This window comes from Lodderomyces beijingensis (assembly GCF_963989305.1).
Source record: "Lodderomyces beijingensis strain CBS 14171 genome assembly, chromosome: 8".
Taxonomy (NCBI): domain Eukaryota; kingdom Fungi; phylum Ascomycota; class Pichiomycetes; order Serinales; family Debaryomycetaceae; genus Lodderomyces; species Lodderomyces beijingensis.
Genome location: NC_089977.1, coordinates 305,375 through 327,264, shown reverse-complemented (window position 1 = coordinate 327,264; position 21,890 = coordinate 305,375). Strand labels below are relative to the sequence as shown.

At 47.2% G+C, this 21,890-nt stretch overlaps 8 protein-coding genes across 8 annotated transcripts; 4 read left to right on the top strand and 4 right to left on the bottom strand. All coding sequences in view use genetic code 12, as the record gives it.

Moving 5' to 3' along the window:
• Positions 1-355: 355 nt before the first annotated feature.
• On the bottom strand, positions 356-1,084 carry LODBEIA_P58800 (uncharacterized protein; the record flags this gene model as incomplete). The annotated part of the gene is made up of 1 exon (XM_066976261.1): positions 356-1,084. One exon carries the CDS (start codon positions 1,082-1,084, stop codon positions 356-358), a length of 729 nt encoding a protein of 242 aa, XP_066832818.1.
• A 917-nt stretch (positions 1,085-2,001) lies between these two features.
• Positions 2,002-3,375, top strand: LODBEIA_P58790 (uncharacterized protein; the record flags this gene model as incomplete). Its single annotated transcript, XM_066976259.1, has 1 exon — positions 2,002-3,375. One exon carries the CDS (start codon positions 2,002-2,004, stop codon positions 3,373-3,375), a length of 1,374 nt encoding a protein of 457 aa, XP_066832817.1.
• Positions 3,376-3,665: 290 nt separating this feature from the next.
• On the top strand, positions 3,666-7,106 carry LODBEIA_P58780 (uncharacterized protein; the record flags this gene model as incomplete). Its single annotated transcript, XM_066976258.1, has 1 exon — positions 3,666-7,106. The coding sequence occupies one exon, from the start codon at positions 3,666-3,668 to the stop codon at positions 7,104-7,106; it is 3,441 nt and encodes a 1,146-aa protein (XP_066832816.1).
• Positions 7,107-7,372: 266 nt separating this feature from the next.
• LODBEIA_P58770 (uncharacterized protein) lies at positions 7,373-8,014 on the bottom strand (the record flags this gene model as incomplete). The annotated part of the gene is made up of 1 exon (XM_066976257.1): positions 7,373-8,014. The coding sequence occupies one exon, from the start codon at positions 8,012-8,014 to the stop codon at positions 7,373-7,375; it is 642 nt and encodes a 213-aa protein (XP_066832815.1).
• A 2,996-nt stretch (positions 8,015-11,010) lies between these two features.
• LODBEIA_P58760 (uncharacterized protein) lies at positions 11,011-12,732 on the bottom strand (the record flags this gene model as incomplete). The annotated part of the gene is made up of 1 exon (XM_066976256.1): positions 11,011-12,732. One exon carries the CDS (start codon positions 12,730-12,732, stop codon positions 11,011-11,013), a length of 1,722 nt encoding a protein of 573 aa, XP_066832814.1.
• A 973-nt stretch (positions 12,733-13,705) lies between these two features.
• Positions 13,706-16,405, bottom strand: LODBEIA_P58750 (uncharacterized protein; the record flags this gene model as incomplete). The annotated part of the gene is made up of 1 exon (XM_066976255.1): positions 13,706-16,405. One exon carries the CDS (start codon positions 16,403-16,405, stop codon positions 13,706-13,708), a length of 2,700 nt encoding a protein of 899 aa, XP_066832813.1.
• Positions 16,406-18,021: 1,616 nt separating this feature from the next.
• Positions 18,022-19,365, top strand: LODBEIA_P58740 (uncharacterized protein; the record flags this gene model as incomplete). Its single annotated transcript, XM_066976254.1, has 1 exon — positions 18,022-19,365. The coding sequence occupies one exon, from the start codon at positions 18,022-18,024 to the stop codon at positions 19,363-19,365; it is 1,344 nt and encodes a 447-aa protein (XP_066832812.1).
• An 835-nt stretch (positions 19,366-20,200) lies between these two features.
• Positions 20,201-21,010, top strand: LODBEIA_P58730 (uncharacterized protein; the record flags this gene model as incomplete). The annotated part of the gene is made up of 1 exon (XM_066976253.1): positions 20,201-21,010. The coding sequence occupies one exon, from the start codon at positions 20,201-20,203 to the stop codon at positions 21,008-21,010; it is 810 nt and encodes a 269-aa protein (XP_066832811.1).
• Between the last annotated feature and the right edge of the window lie 880 nt (positions 21,011-21,890).

Here is a 21,890-nt window from a genome sequence, read left to right as displayed (position 1 = left end):
CGTGCGGAGATGCTGGTCCTGTCTTTGGTATGTCTAACTACGCTTCACAGAAGTTGGACTTGAAAAAAGAAATCGCCAAAAAAGACGACGATAATTTCGCGTAGTCTATATTCCTCCCACCGCAAAGATTTTGATGTAGTGATGACAGTTAGACTTGTAGTGTCTCCCACCACACACGGTAGATTCGGTAATAAAAGATGACCAATACTTAATTAGGTGGAGTTCTGCTTTGACAGGAGATCTACATCACTTCTTCTGCAACATTCTTGGGGCATTTCCCGAGTTTACTGAATACGGGAACATGTTTCCAAAAATACAGCCTTCGGATCTTCTACTATTCCTTCTATAACTCCTTCTACACAGGCTTTAGGCAATACATGCGCACCGGGTACAACTCTTTTGGAAGGCCCTTTTGCACGTCACTGGCGATCAACTTGAAACCAGCGGCAACAAACAACTGCCTGAACTTGGCATCGGTTCTAGTCACCGAGCTATCAGTCTCGTCAAAGATATCCTCAACGGGGGCAATGTTTTCCTTAACAATCATCGAGCCATTTTCCATCAATGAGTCCTTGCACTTTTTCCAAAACTCAACCAAGGTTTCATCTGGCAATTGTCCCACACACCATTGGCACCACACCAACCAATACTGTTTATCGGGCTGCCAGTCCTGCATACCAATGTCGTATATCTGCCCCAACTTGCCAATCCTTTCCACCTCAACCAACTCGCGAGTCATTTGCTCGACAAAAGGTTTGACCGGTTCTAACAAGTCAACTTTGTCGCTTACTTTCCAAAGCAAATCCCTTGTGATGCGCCCTATTCCTGCCCCCATGTCGATTGTATATTTGATCTGACCCGCGGGGCAAGTCATCCGACTAGATAGTTTCCTGAGGAACGTCAGAGACCCCACGATGTCGGCCTTGGGCACCGACGTTTGTTCGCCAAACCCGCCAAGCACTCCATTCACCGAGGCTGGAACCGAAGACCAGTAGGCAATGGCGTCGTCGTAGTTGATTTGAGAGTCCGGAATGATGCTTGGATCTGTTTCTATATCTCCGCCATCTTGGACTTTCGAAGGCATGTTGTTGCAGTGCAGAAGCTGATGAGAGGTGTCAAGCGCGATGAGGTGCGGACGAGAAAAAGTTGTCTCTTGAGGTAGGGGGGTTATTTCCTCAAACAACCAAAACAGCTATCCAAATAATGAAACAAATAACCTACATATGGTAACAGGTCCATCCTCCTCGCTCACATCAAGAATTGAATACGTAGAGCTAGACAAGAGCCCTGTGACCCTGCTGAGACGTCATTTTGAAGAAGCCTCAACGCGACTCCTTTCTGACTGGCACATAAGGACTCACGCTGGCCATATTTCCCATCCAGCATTGTTCTACATCTAAACAGAGAAAGGGAGGAAGCTGCTAGGTCAGCTACAGGAGAGGAGTGTGGTCAAAAAAAAACCTCCTCCGACTCATGGGGTTTGTTGGAGATGATAAAAAAGCAACCTTGATTTGTGCACGTGATTGATGCACGTGACCGATGCACGTGACCGAGCAAGCCTGCGGCCCACTCGGGGGCCCTGTCTCTCCCTTTGGCCCTTCCTCCTTCTTGCACACCGCAACGTCCTTCCATTTCAGGACAGCTTATTTGCTCACATTAAGTGGCGTGTCTTTGTCACGTGCACATGGTGCCGGCATCGGATAATTTTCATCACCAGACGCTTCAACCGGGATATAAAGCCATGAACACACACACACCAACACACAGACACACACAGGCAGGACACCTCTTATGAGAGAGTCTGCAAGAATGTACTCGATCTTTGGCTAATCAGGAACAAAAAAAAAACCAGAAAAGATAACCTCACGTATGCATCGTTTGACAGCTTGAAATTTTTTTTTAAAGAAATATATATAAAAAACAAAAATAGAAACGTTATAGAAGTTTTACAGCTAGAAGCTACTACCGATGATATTAATCAACGAGGTGAAATATTCGTGCATGGAGTGCATACGAGGGCATCGGTCTTCGCTATGCAAGCACCACGCGCGACCCTTGTTGCAAGTGAGGTCGAAAGGCAGACCCGGTGGCTATGCAAACGGCAACCCCAATCATCGAGTCGCTGTGTTTGCCCAGGAAATAGCATCGCCCGAGGCATCGGAGTCGGATTCACCTTCGTCGTCGTTGGCATCTGCGTCGTCGTCGCAGTTTGCCGCGGCAACTGCGGGAGAGTGCAAGACCCAGCCGATTGTCATATTGAAGGCGTCCTCTAAAAAAGTCATTGATCTCAGCAATGGGAAAATCGTGGGGCCCTACGACGAGACGAAAGATAGACAGTGTGTTGTGGACAGGGCCCCGAGGCCGCAACCGGTCATCAGCGACGAGAGCTTTATTGTCACCACGCCGTGCCACGGCGGGAAAGTCACCAAGAGGAGCAGCGACGGGTGTTGTTGCAACAAGGCAAAGGATATCAACAAGAACAAAATCTGGGAAACGTACATTAGAAACAGACTAGATAAGCGACAAACAGGTGTCAATACCGCTACCAATAGTACTGTCACCGCAGAAATACAGTATATCAAGGAGGAGCCAAGTAAAGCAAAACCTGTTGCAAGAACTAGAGCTGGAGCTGGAACTGTTTCTGGAGTTGAAGCTGAAGTGGAAGTGGAATTGCAAGCAGAATCCGTGTTTGAAGTTGTTCCCGTGGCCTCGTGCTCCATCCCTGGGACTTGTTGCTGTGGCAGCGATTGCTCGTGTGAAGGGTGCATTGTGCATGGAAACGCCAAAACAAACAAAAACATCGAGTATCAATACAACCCAATTGTCGTTAACTTACCCGAGTTCCAGCTGGAGGAAGACTTGATTTTCAATAGCATCACAAGCTACAATATCAATGGTGCACTTTCTCATCCACCACCAGCACCAGCACCAGCACAATCACCAGTGTTCCTACCGCAGCACAGGTCACATTCATACGAATCATCGCCGGGAACTTCTTGCGCGTGCCCGCCAAACGAGTGTGAGTGCTCCAACTGCGAGACCCACGGCATCATTGATGGCCACAAGTTGGACGAGTTTTTCAATGATGACCAAAAGTTGATGAATGTCTTGACGTCGGAGATCAACTTTGATGAATTGATACAGGCGCTGTACCAATCTGAGCCTGTGCAGTGCCAACTACCTAACGTGAAGCGCGAAATCGATTTCCCCTGGTCGCTCCAGCAACAGCCCCCACAATCGCAACAGGTCCTACAACTGCAACCGCAACAAGTGCCATATCTTCACCCTCTGTATCCTCCGCCTCCTCATTTTCCCCCAGTGGAAATTTCTCAGGTAGATTGTCAAAGAAATGAAAAAAACCTGCTGCTCCGTTAATAACGACTCGTGACGCCAAATACTTATAAATAGAACTAAATAGAATACTCAATTCCGGTAATCTTTTTCTGATGATGATGCTGTTGACGGTGGTGTTGTTGGTGTTGTTGATGTTGCGTCAAGGTCCATTTGGCTGGTCACGTGACTGTTTTTCTTTTTTCCCACTACGAAGCACAACACCTCTTGTTGAAAAAATTACTGCAAATACAACCCGACATGCCCTCTCACCCAGCTTTTCAAGTAGGTCCTGCTCATCAATACATCACACACACAATTTTCACCCTTTAGCGATGGAAGAGCCTACCGATGTATCCTTCTATATTGGTCAGGATGGAGTCGAAGCGTTGAGAAACTTGGATGTGCCCGTTGAAGGCGGCGATGTTGTCTCATTGAACTTGACCAATGCCAACGAACTCCCCGATCCTCAAGAGATTGTTTCGTTCTTTGATGAGAACAAGAGTGGCAAACATTTCTGGATCATTGTGGCTAGTGCCTATGCGCAATTGGGTAAGCTTGAGGAGTCGGAGCAAATCATCCAGTCAGCACTAAAGTCGACCAATTTCAACGAAGAAGATATAAAGACATTTGAATCCTTTTTGGTTTGGCTATATTTCAGATACGCTTCTTTGGGCATAGACAAAGAAACATACTTGAAGAAAGCAGGCGCTGAAATATTCAAACTCAAGGAAAAGATCTTGAAAGATTCACAAACGTCGCCGATCAACAGCATCAGTAATTTACTAGCCGAGGCAGTATTGCATTTGGCCCAGGGCGACGACGATGAAGCTCAGAAAATCTTTGACCGGATATTGAGAACAGACCAGAATAACAGCTTTGCATTGTTGGGCAAATCGCAAGCTGTTCTCAACAAGACTAAGAACTATTCACTCGCGTTGAAACTTTTCCAGCAAGTGTTGATACTTAACCCTGCCATGAGGCCCGACCCAAGACTCGGTATTGGCTTGTGCTTTTGGTTCTTGAAAGACGAAAAGATGGCAGTCCAAGCTTGGGAAAGGGCATTGGAGGTGGATCCTGATAATTTAAAGGCGAAAGTTTTCCTCGCCTTGGCCAAGTTCCACACAACTTTCAACAACTCCTTGAGCGACGAAGAGTTTCTTGCTGATTATAAAAAATGCATCACAGAAGTATCGCAGCTCCACCTGCTGGACGTCAAGGACTTTACAATCTTGCTAGTGCTCGTTTCCTACTACTTTGCCAAGGAGGACTATGAAACAGTGAGTAAAATAGTGAAAAAGGTAATCTATGGAATCACGGGAGACGAAAACTTTACAAAACTCGGCAGTGTCAGCAAGTTGTCCAAATACTCGTTAAACGTTCTTTCCGAGTGTTTCACATGGCTTGCGAGATTGGACTTTGCCAAAAGCGATTTCACTCAGGCGTCTAAACATTTCCAGGAGGCCATCAAGTTGAATGAACAGAATATAGTCGCAAAGTTGGGGTTGGGCCAATCGCAGTACAACCGAGGGTCAGTCGAGGAGGCCAGTTTGACTTTTGAATCCATATTGAGAGGCAATGTCAATTGTTTGGAAGTCAACTACTCCTTGGGTATTTTATATTCCAAGCTGAATTCGAGGAAGAAAAAAGGCATGGCGATTGAGACTCTAGAACGGTATATCAGGCTCTCGAACCATCGAGGCTTGGCCGCGTCCCAGGATAACACTGGGGTCTCGCTAAACAAAGAGCCAATCACCATCAATGCGTACTTGACATTGAGCAAGTTGTATGAAAGTATAGACATTGACCAATCCCTCAATTACTTGGCCAAAGCCGTGGAGTCAAGGAAGAAAGTTGGCAAGAGCATCTCGTTGGAGATTTACAACAACATCGGAGTGTTTCAATTCAGCAAGCAAAACTTTAAGCAAGCCGCTGAGAACTTCCAGTCCGCGCTCGATGAGCTCAATAAAACCTCGCAGTTTATCTCACCCGATGGAGATACGCTTGTCGATTTACCGCAGGACTTGAAAGTTTCCCTTACGTTCAACTTGGCCAGGTCGCAGGAGATTTCGCACGAAGAAGAGGCGCTTCGGGCCTACGAGTCGCTCCTTGCCGAGTGCCCTCACTACTTCTCCGCCAAATTGAGAGTCTTGTTTCTCTCGTGCATAAACAACAATAATAATGCGAAATTGTCGAGACTGGAGGTCAAGGACGAGATTGACGAGTTGTTGAATCTAAATGCGTCCGACTTGGAGATCAGGTCCTTTTACGGATGGTTTGTTAAAAACTTTGGCAAGAAATTGGGGATGAAGCCAGATACAGACACCACATTCCAAAAGGACACCCTTGTGGACTATGACAAGCACGACTGCTATGCGTTGATTTCGTTGGCAAACATCTACTGCGTCATGGCCAGGGACCTCAAGGGACCCAATACCGACGAGAAAAAGAAGAACTACTATGTGAGGGCCATGGAGCTATACACCAAAGTGCTTACGATTGACCCCAAGAACGTGTATGCTGCTCAGGGGCTCGCCATTGTCTATATCGAAAACAAGGAAGCCGCTAAAGGCTTGGACATTTTGAGAAAAATCAGGGACTCATTGAATGATATCTCGGTGTATTTGAATCTCGGGCACGTGTTGTGCGAGTTGAAGCAGTTTGGAAAAGGCATTGAGAACTACGAGTTGGCCTTGGGCCGATACACCGACGGCAAAGATGTCAGGATCCTCACGTTTTTGGGAAGAGGATGGTACCTCCGTGCCATGCACGAGCAGAACTTGAATTTCTTCAAGCGTGCATTGGAATTTACTAAACAGGCATTAGAGTTAACCAAAGGTTCAAAGTCGGCATTGTTTTTTAACATTGCCTATATCCAGTTCCAGATTGCTGATTTTGTCAGTAAACAACAGGTGCTGAGTAGGAAGCCGCAGGACATTAGCGATGCCATTGATGGCTTGCAGGAAGCCATTGAGACTTTGATCAAACTTTCATCCGATGACGAAAAACACCCTCCCTATCCAAAGGAGGAGTTGAGGGGTAGAGCTAACTTGGGTTCAAGCACGTTGCTCAATCGCTTGACCAACGCATTGGACGAAACAAAGGAAAACATTGCCTCTGTGGAACAAAAGCTCCAGACGGCCAAGCACATTAGAGAGCAGGAGAAAGAAGCTCGACTCCAGGAAGAACAGGCCAAGCTTAATTTGTTGAAAGAAAAAGAGGCAGCGTTGGCGAAGGAGAGAGCGGCTTTGCAGGAGCAGGCACAACAGTGGGCAGAGGAGTCTAGACTGAACATTGCGGTGCAAGAGGAAGAAGAGAATGACGACAAGTTGTTTGACGAAGAAACCGAAGACAGGCCGAAGAGTAAAGGCGGCAAGGGAGGCAAGAATGGCAAACCTGCCAAGAAAGGCAAATCAAAGAAAAGCAAGAGAAAGGTGGTGGAAGACAGTGAGAGTGAAGTGGAGGCTGAATTTTCGGGAGGTGATGATAATGATGGACCGGAGATGGACAATGCAAGACCCAGGCAAAAGAAGAGGAAAAACGCAGTTGAAAGTGATGATGATGAAGGAGGAGGAGCAGGAGGAGAAGAGGAGCAGGAGGAGCAGGGACTGTCAAAGAAAACGAATGGGTCTAGAAGGAAAAAGCAGCATTTGTCGAGTGAATTCGTGCATGACAGCGACGAGGACCTGGACGATGACTTGTTCAATGAAGTCGACAATGGAAGAGACGAAAATGGGGATAAGGCGAAAGCGAATGAAGATAGTGGTGATGAATGATGTCAAAAAATGTGTAACTATAACAAAGAAATAAAATTTGATACAGGTAAATACTAGCAGCTTGAGGTTCTTGGCAGTGCTCCGTGACAAAAATCGTGCCTCAACATTTGATCAAAGCGCTGCCCCCCTCCCTTCCTTCCTTTTTCTCCCTCGGGGGGTCCAACTTTGAGTATTTTGTCTGTCACACTGGCTCCATTTCTCTTACGGTAATCTTCCTCACTCTCCCTCCCCCCCCCCCCCCCCCCCCCCCCCATCGTCCCATAGAGTTACTCTCTCAACCATTGCCTCATCAATCTGTTACTCTCACTCGTCTCCTTGAACAATTTCTTTTCAAACTCATCCAAAGTATAAATAAAGTCATTGTTGAAATGTTTGGCGTAAACGTTACTGGCGAAATTATTGATTTCAAAACTTCGTTTCTTCAAGGACTCCATGATCAACTCTACAAGTTGCGGTTCATAGAATAAGTTGCACCATCGTTCGATTAGTTTGTAGTATTGGGGACTCAATTTGTGGAGGTCTAGGCTCTTGGCATCTGATTTCATGGCATTTTGGACTTTTTCATTGATGGCCTCGGGGTCAACTAGCGATACGAACCGTGCCTCGTCTCGGGTAGTTGAAGATACAGTTGGGTCGTTGCTGGAGTGGGTGTCTATCACTGCTAGCACGCCACATAGCCAGATCGGTAGCTCAATCTTGGTGCCTTGTTTGATTGATTTGCCTGGGTTGCCTTCTAGATAGCCTAGTCCTGGTATGGTGTGGTTGAACAGACACGGAAGCTTTTCTGAGTCGGCCAAAATGTCGTCTAGGTCGTAATAACTCATCTCGCTTCGGTTTGAGCTTGAGCTACAGCTAGAGCTTAACGAAGCTGATGCTGATACTGGTGCTGATGCTGGTGCCGTGGCCATGGGCTTGGTGGAAAGTTACGCGTCTTCACGAGAATTGCGCTCCCACCGCGTGTCACGTGATCACCAGTCTCCTGAACACACCACACCCCACACGTCAGAGTTGCTTCTTCCGCAATCCAACGCCACCTCACCAAGAATACCTACGTGGCTCCTTTCTTTTGGTGTCGTTGAAACCAAGATCATACCAGAGCTACTGCTACGAAAGGGGTGACACGATTCTTTCCCCCTTTCGTCCAGGTACGTGTCAAGTTGAATTCCTGACGAACGAAAAGTTCAAGGAGGGTATACCACACGGGAGGCATACACATGAGATGTATCCACACGAAACGCTCAGGCTTGTGAGTTCCAACAAATAGCGTCAAACGAACCCGGCCTGCTCTACGGCAACCTCAAAAGCAGTTTTCTCAAGTTTTTTGGACACTGCGGCCGTTTTGAGATATACCGATGGGGACAATGACGGGGACAATCTTTGTTGGATAGCGCAGCAAAGATGAGTACCGGTTTTTCAATTGGCCGCGGGGGCCGCCAAGGATATCACATCCAGTGGGCCGGTTGGACTCGTCGACAGCGGCACTGCCTCTACATCGTTGCAAGCGGATGTATTGAAGGAAGTGCCTTAGGGTCTTAAACCAAGGGCATCAGGGCCCTGGATTAAACCAGTCATTGTTTGAGCCGTTCTTGTCTGACTTCCGGGTGCTGTGCTGCTCTGGTGCCTTTTCAAGTTGAGCCACGTGACATTCAGCGTTGCCAACAGGCAGCATAATGCAACACATGACTATTTTTTTTTTGTTTTGCACCTGCTCCTTATCACCTCCAAGCAGCATGTGCAAACATAAAACTTTTCTTTATGAGACATGTTCGCCGACTGGTGAACACTTCGTGTCTGTTGTTGATTCCACAGAAGCATCCATGGTTTTTGATTTTTTAAAGTGGAAAAGTTTCTTCAACTTTTCCCTCTTGGACGTATGTGCGCCAACTGTCTAACATTTGGTGTCGTTTGTTGATGCTGATGAGGCATCGAAGGTTTGATTTTGATCGTTGTTATATTGCATTTTTATCTTCGAAATGTGGTAAAAACTTTATTTGATTAGCGAAGAAGGAAAAGAAGGAGAGAAGGAACAAGGATCGAGCTGGTGGAAGAAAGCAGGAGCAAAATATATGTGGCTTTTTGCAACCCTGCTTTCCAAAATCTGAAGATTGAAAACCGATAGTGCACCATCAGCATGAACAAACGAAACCAAACGTTCGTCAGTCGGTGAACATACGTCAAAGAGGGAGAAGTTTAAACAACTTTTCCATATTAAGAAGTCGAAAACCATTTATGCATCGTTGGCATCAGACCAAGAAAGAGAATGTTCACTAGTCGGTTAACACGCTGCAAACTTGGATGAACCCGCTGAAATCGCCGAACCCACCGCATTCTCTACATTTGCTCAACCCACTGCATTTGCTGAATCCGCTGTATTCCAACCACAATTTAGACCTGCCGAGACAAACATTGCCAATCTGGACAATCACGAGGTTTATGAGCCACGTGAAATACAAACGTCATCTAGTTGCTATTCCGATGGTCCAGCATTGGAGTCTTTCTCGCAAAGCTTGGAAGACATAATACTCCGCAGGTTAAGACAAGCCAAAAAGCATCTTGCTAGAGAGGTTAAGGAAGAACAAGAAGACGCGGAGTCGCTAAGTATTTGCAGCAAGAACAGCGACGAGCCTCAGCACCAATGTTCAGCTATCTATTCAGCATTCGGACATGACATGCCAAAACTAAATACTCCTAAGAAGAGAGATGCACCTACATTCAAAGCTGATAAACATGGAGCTGCTATTTTTGCTGAGTTAGAAAACGAGTCATGCCAGTGGGAGAAGCCCAGAGACTTGGACCTCTCAGAGCTCATTGGGGGGTGTGGGGATTTTCCAACAGTGAAGAGACATGGGGAGTATTTACCAAACAACAACAATCACCACCATCATCCGGAACAAATTGAGAACTCTGCTTCGGACGCTCAGCTCATTTCGCCTTACTCATTCATTGCAGACCACAATGGTGAGTCCAAAAGACTTGAGCTGGGTGTTTTGGAAAATGAGAATTGGGGAGTCCGGTGCTCGTACCAGGCTGTTGACCCGATCAAAAAAAGCCTGCTGGAAACTCCCCTTCCAGAACCCGCACCCCTCCATTGCTCTGATGTCCGAGAGGGGCCCACTCGCTGGTTGCCATGGTTCTTGCTCAGATTCAAACCAGCCACAACCTCAACGACAGCCACAACCGCCCGAAGACTCTACTTCGGTTGCGTAGCTCATGTCGCCAAATTCAGTCATTGATGGCCCTCGTGACGAATCAGAAAGACATGAGCTTCGTGATTCGGAGAATGGAAATCGGATGGTGCGCTACTCACCTGAGGTTGTGGAAAACAGATGAAGGTGCTGGTTTCACCATGGAACAGCTCAAAGGTCGCCTCGGATTGCTAATTTGGAAACTTAAATCTAAATGCCTCAGATTCAAACAAAAGTCTACAAGATTGTCTTATCTAAATATGTTGAATTACAACATAATATATGATTTGGTATTCCTTTATTACCATTATCTATAATGTAGTGAGACGGACAGTTGCGAGCGGGAACAATTACAAACCACGGTGCTGTATTTTTGGGTTTTGGCGTCATGGACGAATCGTGGGGGGGGGAGGGGTTCAACACTGCGACCAAGTTGCACACCGACTACAACAGGCGCGTAAGAGGGCGCTGCTGCTATTTCATTCTACTAATTAACGCTATTTTAATGTGCTTTTTTTAGTACCAAAATTTATTTATTGTCTTTTCATTAGGTTTTATCTCGTAGACTATCTTTATAAAAAGGAGCTGCTGGTGCAATGTATGAGGTTGCAGGCCAATTGGGGACTGCTGCGTGGAAGTGAGTGGGAAGTTCTTTTGCAAGCAGTTCAATTTCTAGATGGCGTATACTCTAAAAATCTATACCAGATGGTGATATCACCTTATTCCTTCAGCAGGCTCCTTGAATCCTTCTCGGTGTTCTCACGATGCTCAACTAGAGGCTTCTCTACATCGCCATCGCGAGTCTCATCATGGCTCCTCTTGGGCGTATTCCTTTCAATACCGACAACTTTCCAAGGCTGATTAACGGGGCACTTGTTGAAGATGTGGTCCATCTCCTCTAGCGACCTTCCACTGGTTTCAGGGTAAAACACAAAGACAGCAGCCGCCATCGCGGCGTTGATGCATGCGAAAATGGTGTAGGTGTAGTATCCGATATTGGAGAACATAATCGGGGTAATCATCACCACCAAGAAATTAAAGATCCAGTTCAGCGCCGTCAGCAAGGACGCAGTGGCTGCTCGTAGCTGCAAGGATGCAATCTCAGGCGGGTACAACCATGTGCCTCCAAGGTAACTTATGGCAAATATGGAGTTGAACACGAAGAGAAAGACGGCAGCTGCGATACCGGCGCCGGTGTTGTCGCGGCCCTCATCGCCCAACTTCTTTGCTTGCCAACCGGAAATGGTCAACACTGCCATCGTTACGGCCTGGCCAATGGCGCCCCAGAAGAGCAATCTCCGTCTTCCGACTTTTTCAATCAAGAGTATGCCGAATAACGAGGCGAGGAAATACTCGGTTCCGTTGCACGCGGCCAAGATCCTCGCGTTGAATGCCGACATTCCGATATAGTTTTCGAATATGGTTCCCGCGTAGTATGTGATGAGGTTTATCCCTGAGATTTGTTGCATGATCTGAGACCAGCACGCTAAGCATAGTCTATGGAAGTTTCTAGTCTGGCCCTGTTTGAACAATTTTGAGATTTTGAAAAATGGGTCCCGTTTCGTTGTTGTTGTTGTTGATGATGTTGATGCTGCTGCTGCTTCCAAGTCTAGCGAGCTTTGAATCTCGGCTAATTGCTGAGATATCTTGTCGTCGTCCAGTGGTAAGGCATAGATGGCGCTAAACACCCTTCGTGCATCGTCACTCCTGCCCACGGCGCAAAGCCAACGTGGCGATTCGGGCAATTTGAAACAAACAGGCAAAAGTAAAATCGGGAACACAATTTGCAAGACAACGGGGATTCGCCAGGATATCCCACGGGGATCGGCCCCGTTGCGGTTTATGAAGTAAAAGCCGAAATCGATCCAATAGGAAATGGCGATGCCCAACGTGATCAAACTTCCCTGCATCATAATTAGCTTACCTCTCGATTTGGCTCTGCTCAATTCCGACTGCCACACGGGGACAGTAGCTGTTAGATAACCGGTGCCGAATCCAGTCACGACTCTGGCTATCGCCAAGTGGACCACGGTGTATGCCGTCGCTTGCAACACGGCACCAACTAAGACGATGACGCAGCCGAGAAACATGCACTTCAATCGTCCTAATCGATCGCCCAAATAGACGGTCGATAACGCGCTCACTAAGCATCCCAACTCGTAAACCCCAATCACGGCTCCCTGTAAAGTGCTATTGGCCGAGGCGCGGATCGCGGGGAACTGGTTTTCAAACGAGGGTAAACTTAGCAAGCTTCCATAGACGCCTTGGTCGTATCCGAATAGAAGGAAGCCGACGCCGGCAAATGTTGCAATGGCGTAGTTCAATTTGGGGCCCGACATGCCTAAATACGTCTCGACTTTCGGGTTCGTCGAGTTGTGAGTAGACGACTCGGTGGAGTGTTCACTTTCCGATACTGTAGGTTTGAAATCCTGCGAATTCATGCTTGATGTGTGTCTGCCCCCTTTTTCTTTCCATATCTTTTCAAAGTCTTCTCTTGGGGAAGGGGGAGAACAGGGGGAAACGGGGCACCCTTTTTATAACCTTCAAGAACGGCAAACATCTGTTATTCCCATACGGCACAAGATAGAACTAGCAAAACAAACAAACACAAAAAGCTGGAGCAAGCAACTCTCCACATTTGATCACCTGCTGGACTTCACGCATTGCATGCCGGGGAACCCCATCGCTATTCTGCCGTATGAAGCAGGACAAGCTGCATGTTTTCTTTTCAATTGTTCTTTTGTTTTTTTATTTGAAGTTTAGGAAAATATGCGTCGTATGGCGAAGGTGGGGAAGCGAAAAATTTTTCGATTTTGGTTGGCACCTGTCAAAACTGTCAATGTCAATGTCAATGTCAACGTCAAGCTCAAACTTCAAGGCCCCATCGGCAGTTTTACCCAACTTACTGGTGTCTGCTCGGAAAGTCGTTGCAAAAGTAAGTTGATGGAAAAAGTTGGATGTGTTCCACGAGATGAAAATTGCCGTGCGTTTTGGCTTTCCAGACAAAATAGAAAAAACTCGAAGAATGCCAGCTTCTATTGTTTCGGTACGACTCGTAAATTATCCCCCCCATACTTCGTTCCCCATTCGGCATCCCCCAATATTTGAAAGTGGCTCGATACAAATAGCAATAGTGTGACTTTACCTAATTTCCAAAAAGTGGAGGGGAGGGGCAGGTTTGACCTGGGGCATGTCGATTGTGACGTCATGAGAAATTTGTTGTTCCAACGGAACGTACCCTCCCAATTTGTCTTTCTCTCAACAAACGAAGGGGATGTCGAGTTTGCCAAAAATTTGAATTATTTCTTCAACCCTTGTATATGATCATCTATATATCCGTAAAAAAAAAAAAAAAAAGAAGAAAGAAGAAGAAAGGTTCCACCAAAACATCATCACGACAGTAAGAGCAGCCTTTTAGATATTGGAAGGCTCAACATTCCAAATATCTTCGGCGTACTCATCGATACATCGGTCACTCGAAAAGAAACCCATGTTAGCAACGCTCCAAACGCTTTTCCTGACCCATCTCTGCAAGTGAGCTGGATCATCACTGTCACCGCCATGGTGACCAAAAGTCTTTTCGACTTTCTTGTGAGCATCGAGGAACAAGTCAAAGTCGTCCGAGACCAAATAGTAGTCTCCGTGGTCTCTGATTCCGTCAACCAAGGCCTTGAAGTCGTCGGGGTTACCAAACTGGCCTTCTTCAATGGCAGCAAAGACCTTCTGCAAAGTTTTGGGGACGTGGACTCCCTCGACGAAATGCTTGTGTCTCAACTCTTCAACGTTTTCTGCCAAGTTTCCAAATAAGAAGATGTTCTCTTCTCCAATCTCACGCGCGATTTCAACATTGGCTCCGTCAACGGTTCCAATGATCAAACCACCATTCAAGGCAAACTTCATGTTGGACGTACCGGATGCCTCGGTGCCTGCTGTTGAGATGTGGTTGGACAAATCGGAGCCGGGGCAAATGATTTCCGCCTTGGAAACGTTGTAGTCGGGGATAAACACCACCTTGAGCAAGTTGTCAATCGTGTCGTCGTTGTTGATCACTTCACCAACTTTGCAGATCAAATGGATAATGGTCTTGGCCATGTAGTAACCCGGGGCAGCTTTACCGCCAAAGATGGATGCCTTGGAGATATAGTATTTTTCCTTGATTTCCTCAATCGATACACCTTGGCGTTGAAGCTCCTTGATGTGCAAGTATCTGTAAATCACGGCAAAGATGTTCATTTGCTGTCTCTTGTACTCGTGGATTCTCTTGACCTGGATGTCAAACAAGACAGTTGGGTCGACATCGACATTGGTTTCGCTCTTGATCAAAGCAGCGAGTCTCTTTTTGTTCTCAAATTTGACCGCGTCCCACTCTTTCAAAAACTCCTTGTCGTCGATAAACTTCTCCAACTCCTTCAATCTGCCCAAGTTGGTCAAGTAGTTGTAGTTTGGATCCTCCAACTTCTTGGCAATCAACGCGGACAAGGCCGGGTTGGCCTGTCTCAACCAACGTCTAGGGGTGATACCGTTGGTGACGTTGGTGAACTTGTCCTTGCCAAACACCTTGACAAAGTCCTTGAAGATGGTGGTCTTGATCAACTCCGAGTGCAACTCGGCAACACCGTTGACCTTGTGCGATCCGATAATGGCCAAATATGCCATTCTAACCGACTTGGGGTCCTCCTCGATAATCGAGACTCTTCTCAACAAGTCGCGGTCCTCGGGGTACAATTTTTGGACTTTTTGCAAAAAGAAGTAGTTGATGTCGTAGATGATCTCCAAGTGTCTAGGCAAGAGTCTGCCAACCAAGTCAACGGGCCATTTCTCCAATGCCTCAAGCATAACGGTGTGGTTGGTGTAAGCACATACCTTGACAACAATGTCCCATGCATCGTCCCACTCGACACCTTCCAAATCAATCAAGACTCTTTGCAACTCGACAATAGCCAACGTTGGGTGAGTATCATTCAACTGAATGGCGATTTGGTCGGGGAGTTTGTGCCATGCAGCCTTGTGGGTCTTTTTGAATCTACGGATAATGTCATGGATACTAGCAGCAACCCAAAAATACTGTTGCTTCAATCTCAACTCCTTGCCTTCTTCAAAGTTGTCATTGGGATACAACACCGAGGTTATCGATTCGGCTCTTTGTTGCGAAGCCACGGATTGCTGGTAATCACCGGCGTTAAATTTGGTAAAGTCAAACTCGTTGGTTGGCTTGGCGTTCCACAATCTCAAGTTGTTGGTGTTATTGGTGTTAAAGCCAGGGATGGGGAAGTCTGCAGCCACTGCCAAAACACGCTCGCCACCACTCCAGTTCTTTTTGGTCTTGCCCGTGTTGGGGTCAATTTCCTCGTACACGTAGCCGTAAAAGTCAACGGGGATCTGGATCTCGTGTCTTTCGACAATCCAAGGGTTGGAATACTTGAGCCAGTAATCGGGGGTTTCAATTTGATAGCTATCAACGATTTTTTGCTTAAAGATACCGTACTGGTAGCTTAAACCATAGCCCCAGCCCGAGTAGTTCTTGGACGAGAGCGAGTCGACAAAGCACGCAGCCAAACGGCCCAAACCACCGTTACCCAACGCGGCGTCGGGCTCTTGGTCCAAGACATCTTCCAAGTTGAACCCCAAATCGCGCAACGAGTTTCTAGTGTTGGTTTCGCACTTCAAGTTGATCAAGGCATTGTCCATGGCTCTGCCCATCAAGAACTCCAAACTCAAGTAGTAAACACGCTTACCGTCCTGAATCGTCTGTCTCTGCTGCGTGTTTGCCCAGTCGAGAACCAAGGCGTCTCTAATGGTCTTGGAGGCAGCTTGGTACGCAGCCAAGTTGTCGCAGTTGTACATCGACCGTCCGAGACCAGTCTCGACGTGGCGAACAAACAACTCCTCAAACTTTTGCGGGTTCTCTACAATATCGTGGATGTTTGGCTCGTGGTTGGTGCCGTGGGATTTCTTCTCCAACAAGTCCAATTGCGAGTACTTGAACCAGATCTTTTTAGCGGTTTCCGGGATGGCGGCGTCGATGGCGATGATCTGGTTGGGAGTGAAGCCCGTGTTGGTTCTCTTCAACTTTGGCTGGGGCATGGTCGACGGAGTGAGGTAGTCCATTGACATCGTGGAAAAAGAATCAGCAAACTTGGGGGACTCGAGAAGGACTAAGATAAAGGGGGGGAGGCAGAAAGGATGTGAATAGACGTGCTAGTTGAGGGTAAACCTTTTTTTTTTTTGGAGGGGCAGGCAAGTTCCTGTTGTATTTAAAGGGCACTGGTTGTGATACCTGTCGGAGCAGTCTAGATTGACAAAATCGAGTAAAAAGCTGTTGGGATTGATTGCTGTAAAAAATGTGGACCTTCTGTAATTTCGTTGCTAAAAATGGGCTTTAAATTTTGCCTATATAGCCTGTATTGGGCCCGCGAAGAAGTAGCAGAAGACGAGGTTAGCCTAAAAGGGGAAGCTAAATCTGGCAAGAGATCGTAGCTACTGCTGTAGCTGTAGTTCAAGATGTTTGAGAGTGCGCTGGTTGTGGTGCTTGCACTGGTGGGCCAGTTTTATTATCAGTTGAGGATCGCAGGGGGTTTAGGAGTAGGGGGTTTGTCAGCTGTTGCCGGTTTAGCTCCCAGCGCACCACTCCTCAGTGTTATAATAGAAAATATACACCACCAATCAAGCAACAACCCCCGCGAGAGGACTCTCGGGAAACGTTGCGGGAGGTGTCTGTCTCGCTGGAGCGGCAGGGTATGTCCCACGGCAGCTGAGCTGTTCCTTCTTCTTGCTGGATTTTTGACGATTCGGTTGGGCAAAACGCCGGTATCCAATTGGTTGCAAGTGCAGACGGGCTGGTCAGGCTTGGAAATCAGCCGATACTATACAAGAAAATTTCAAGCGTGCTCTTCTGGGTACAGCGCATGCATCAAAAGGGTCGGAGATTATCGCAGATACATTGTGCAGTTGGGAGAGAGGCGTCAAGGGCTTTTTATCTTTGCTGTCTTGGGGTTTTAACGTGGGTATAACTCCGTTTGCTCCGAGGAATTTTCAAGATAACTCGAACAACGTGGTTATAGGGAGAGACAGAGACAAAGAGACAGTGTGTGTGTGTGCGGTTGGTGACAGGCCGAAGGACGAAGACGACGACGTATTGCCGAGAAGGACCCACCCTCCTGTCGACCCCGGATCGGTTTACTCTTTTCCCTTTTGACCTTGCAAGCTCGCTCTCATGGCCTACCCTAGCTGGATGTATACGGTCATCCCTTGAAGCCTAGCCTGGCTCTCCGAAAAAATGGTCACTATTGAGGTGGTTTAGGCCCCCCCCCCCCCCTCCTTCTTTGCCGCCCCTTCCCTGCCAGTTGCAAAGCATCAGTTTTTTTTTTGACTTTCCTTTGCTCTCAGGGCTAAACTCAAAGCCCTCTATAGACTCAAGACTGGACTCCATCTTACACCTGTCAGCTTTCACCTTCAGTGTTGGTCCGCAACAGAAGCCAGTGCTGCAAAGGTTCCCACGCGTGTGTCGTGAGTTGAAAACCGCGACATTGGCATTGGAAATTGAAAACGCGACACTGACACGGTCGCTGCCAATGGTTCCAATTTTCAACACATCTGCGAGATCCGCAACCACCCTCTGAGAGGAACCCAGACACAGGCACAGCCAAAGCCAAGGGCCCATCCGAATAGAAATTCTGCGCTTGCGCTTGCGCTGAATATACACATAGTTACCAAAAAAAAAAAAAAGAAAAATGTCGGAGAAATTCCCCGTGCGCAGCATAGTTTTAGCTAAAGTGAAAGGGTATCCAGCATGGCCAGCCATGGTGCTAGACGAAACGCTTTTACCTTCAAACATCCAGGCGAGAAAACCTAAACCCAAAGCCAAACTCAAGCCAAAACAACCACTAGAGTCTCCACAGTCTCCACAGTCACCGCAAACACCGCAAACACCACCGTCGCAGCCTCAAGTGGTGCCGATTAAATTCTTCAGCGATGACACCTATATCTGGATAAACCAAAACGATATAAAGCAATTGACCAAGGATGAGATTGCCGTTCATCAGGCTACCAACTCGGCCAAGAGACGTATCGACCGCGTGCTTGAACGAGCGTTTGAACTAGCGGCCGATCCACTCGATATGGAAGTCTTTATCAAGTATGGATCGAATGGAATCGTAGAGGAGGAAGTTGTAGAAAACGACGGCGATGACGACGATGAAGATAAAGATGAAGGCGAGGATGGCGATGAGGGCGAAGATGAGAGCAGGGAGCTGCTGCTGGATATAGTTGTGTTACCACCGAAGAAGAAATCCAGAAAAAGTGGCACGAGCACCGCCACCAACCCCAAAAGCAAAAGCAAAACGACCCCAAAAACCAAGGCCATAGAGACCAAAAAATCACCTCTGAAGAAAACTCAACAACAGAATGCGAAACGTGAAGCGGCTGAGAAAAAGAAAGAAGAAGAACTTCGAATGCTAGCTGAATACGACTCAGACTGGGGGATCGACGACTTTAATCAATACAACGAAGACACCGGTGATTACATTTACGATTTCGAAAATCAGCAGGAGAGCGTGATGAACAAGGTACCGGAGGCCGGCTCGATTGGAGACGAGTACGACAAAGCCATGGCCAAGTTTAAGAAATGGCAAGAGGTCATCGTGGAGGAATTGTTGGCGCTAGAAGATGAGGATAACGAGGCCGACTATGAAGCACTCGACAAGGCCTTGGGCCAATTTGACTCTGGGTATAAGAATTTACCCAGATCAATTGTGAATAAGAGCATGTTGCTCCGCGCACTCATTCTATCTCAAAGAAAGCAAGTGGAGCTGCACAAGAAGAATGGTGGGAAACTCGCTGGCATCAAGCGTCATATTGGTGCCATTTTGAAGAAATTGGGCCTCGAAGTGCGTGAAAACACCAAGGAGGAGTTGGAAGCGTTGAATGGCGACACCGATTCAACTTCGAAAGTGTCTACCCCTGACCCAGACTCTAGAGGCTCAACCGCTGCCGCTGCTGCTACTGCTGCTACTGCCTCTGTGGACTCTGCGGATACCACCTCACCTTTGAAACACGAGATTGTCAATGGTGATTAAGCATGGTAGAAGTCACGTGACTTCCACGCAATAACGACTGGCACACCCTGCTGTAAATTCAAACCGCAAATACATGTGCTATCATCTTTTCCCCTGTATCCATCCACCCAACACCTGCATCTTTCTTGCATATATCGTCCCTTGGAGCGAAATGTCTCCTGGACTCTCCCCCTAGATTGGCTTCGTCTGCCCTCTTAACCGACCTCTCGCATCGTGGTTCCGATTGGCCAAACTACACTACCCAATTTCGACAACATCCAAACATCAATAGTTAAAAGCAAAACGCATGTGGTAGCGCCCCTTCGCTCCCCTCCTCCCACGCCTCTGCAAAAAGTTCAACTGAATCGAGTAAAAAAAATTGACTAAATAGGAAACCACCACACCTTTATCCCAAAACAGTCAACCCTGCTATATTTAAGAACCACTCTCAGTACTACCAGCACCCCCCCGTACGAGAACATATCTGATCCAAATCAAAACAATAGAATAGAAAGGTACGTTCCCACCATACAAGCTTTTGAAACACCAAACCAGAGGACATCGCCAAGCGAGCTACACATCAACCAAAAGAAGGAGGAGGATCCTGTTGTTGTTGTTCAAGGTTGAAAGAGAGAAATTTCAGGATCCCACTTTCGACACTTGACATGGAACCCTTGCAGAATAGCCGGTTTTCCCCCGTTTGAGTTGAACAAGACCACCCAAAACGACCACATGTTCACAGATTTGAGAAGGTCGTCTTTGCACTGCTTCATCACGACCATCATGGCCCTCCACCCTCCACCTCCGCCGAAATCCAGGTTTTTTTTTCTTTTTTCTTTTTTTACTAACGTTTCAAATGCCTAGCTTGTGGCGGAATATGTCGGCTAAATTAGAAGATCCCCAAGACTACGACGGCTCAAACAACGGCAATCCCATGTCTGCGTCGCTTTCGAACCCTCCGGTGGACGACGACGACGACGATGACGGGAACTCGTCCGGGAAGACGCAGAAGGAGAGAAGAAAGATCGAAATCAAATTCATCCAGGATAAGAGCAGACGCCATATCACGTTCAGCAAGAGAAAAGCAGGGATCATGAAAAAGGCCTACGAGTTGAGTGTGTTGACTGGAACCCAGGTCTTGCTATTGGTTGTTTCTGAAACTGGGTTAGTTTACACTTTCACTACTCCGAAATTGCAGCCATTGGTGACGAAGCCCGAGGGGAAGAATTTGATTCAAGCTTGTTTGAATGCGCCCGAGGAAGGCTTGGGTGATGATCAAGGCGACCAGAGCGACGGCGAGCAGGCAGAGTCGCCGGAACCTAGCCCCGTGCCCCCACCTCAGCAGCAGCAACAGGCACAGGCACAAGCACAAGTGCAACAGCAGCATGCGCATTTGCAACAGCAACACCAACAGGCTGCCGCTGCGGCTCATGCTGCTCACCACCAGGCGCAAGCGCAGGCTCAACAACAGCCGGGACAACAGATGCCTCCTCAGGGCATGCCCCACTACCAGACCCAGCCTGGCCCTCCTCAAAACCCGGGACAACAACAGCAGCAGCAGCCTGGACAATCGGGCCAGCCGGGCCAACCGGGCATGCCCTATGGAGATTACTACTTTGGCAACATGCAGAATAGTAATATACCTAATCAACAACAATTTCAATAAGATCGAAAAAAGAAGAAGAAAAAAGTAAAACCTTTTGTCCCGCGCCACTTCCTACTTTACACATTTTTTAGAGGGTAAAGCAGGGAGAGGCTGAGGTTGAGGTTGAGGTTGAAGCAAGTGTTATTGATGTTGTTTTTTCCCCCCACTTGTCATTATTGTTATTATCTGTACTTTAGTTTGTGTTTTGTAGCTTGAAGCTTGTAGCTTTTTTTTTTTTTCAACGGTCGAAATCAAATCAGTTTCCGTTCAGTTATCCGCCTGATCTCCAACGTTGGCACCGTCTGTTCATTTTCAATTATTTCGATTTTCAATTTATTGCAGCCAAATTACCCAATGGGTACTTTGTGAGACGAAACCAAAAAAAAAAGAAACCAAAAAGGAAAATTTCCGACTTTCACCCCACAAGAAGAGGAAGCCATTTCGAAAAAAAAAAAAGACGTAACTGGCATGTCCTCGCCTATAGAATCTACCTCTTTGGACCCGTCGCTTGCTTTTTCTGATCAAACTGGGAAGTGCAAGTGGCGTGGGGGGTTCAAGTTGCCCGATTCAGCAACTGCAATTACCCCATTTTGCCTAAACCCACACATGCATCATCATCTTCCGTCGCGTGCAAGAATATGCACCGCTTTACCAGCCCAGCGAAAAAGAAAAAAAAAAGAAAAATAGAGGAAGGAAAGGAAGATTTTGAAGGGAAGGGGCCGCGAGCGACAGATTCTTGCTTTTAAGAGAGTGAATTTGGCGTAAGTTCAAGCTGAAGCGGGATTGCGGAATGAACTTGCATCGACCTGGACTCACGTGCGTGCCCGTGATAGTTATACCTTATTCAGCACGTGACATGCTGCAGACGAGTCTCAATCCACAAACCAGAGCCAACGCCACC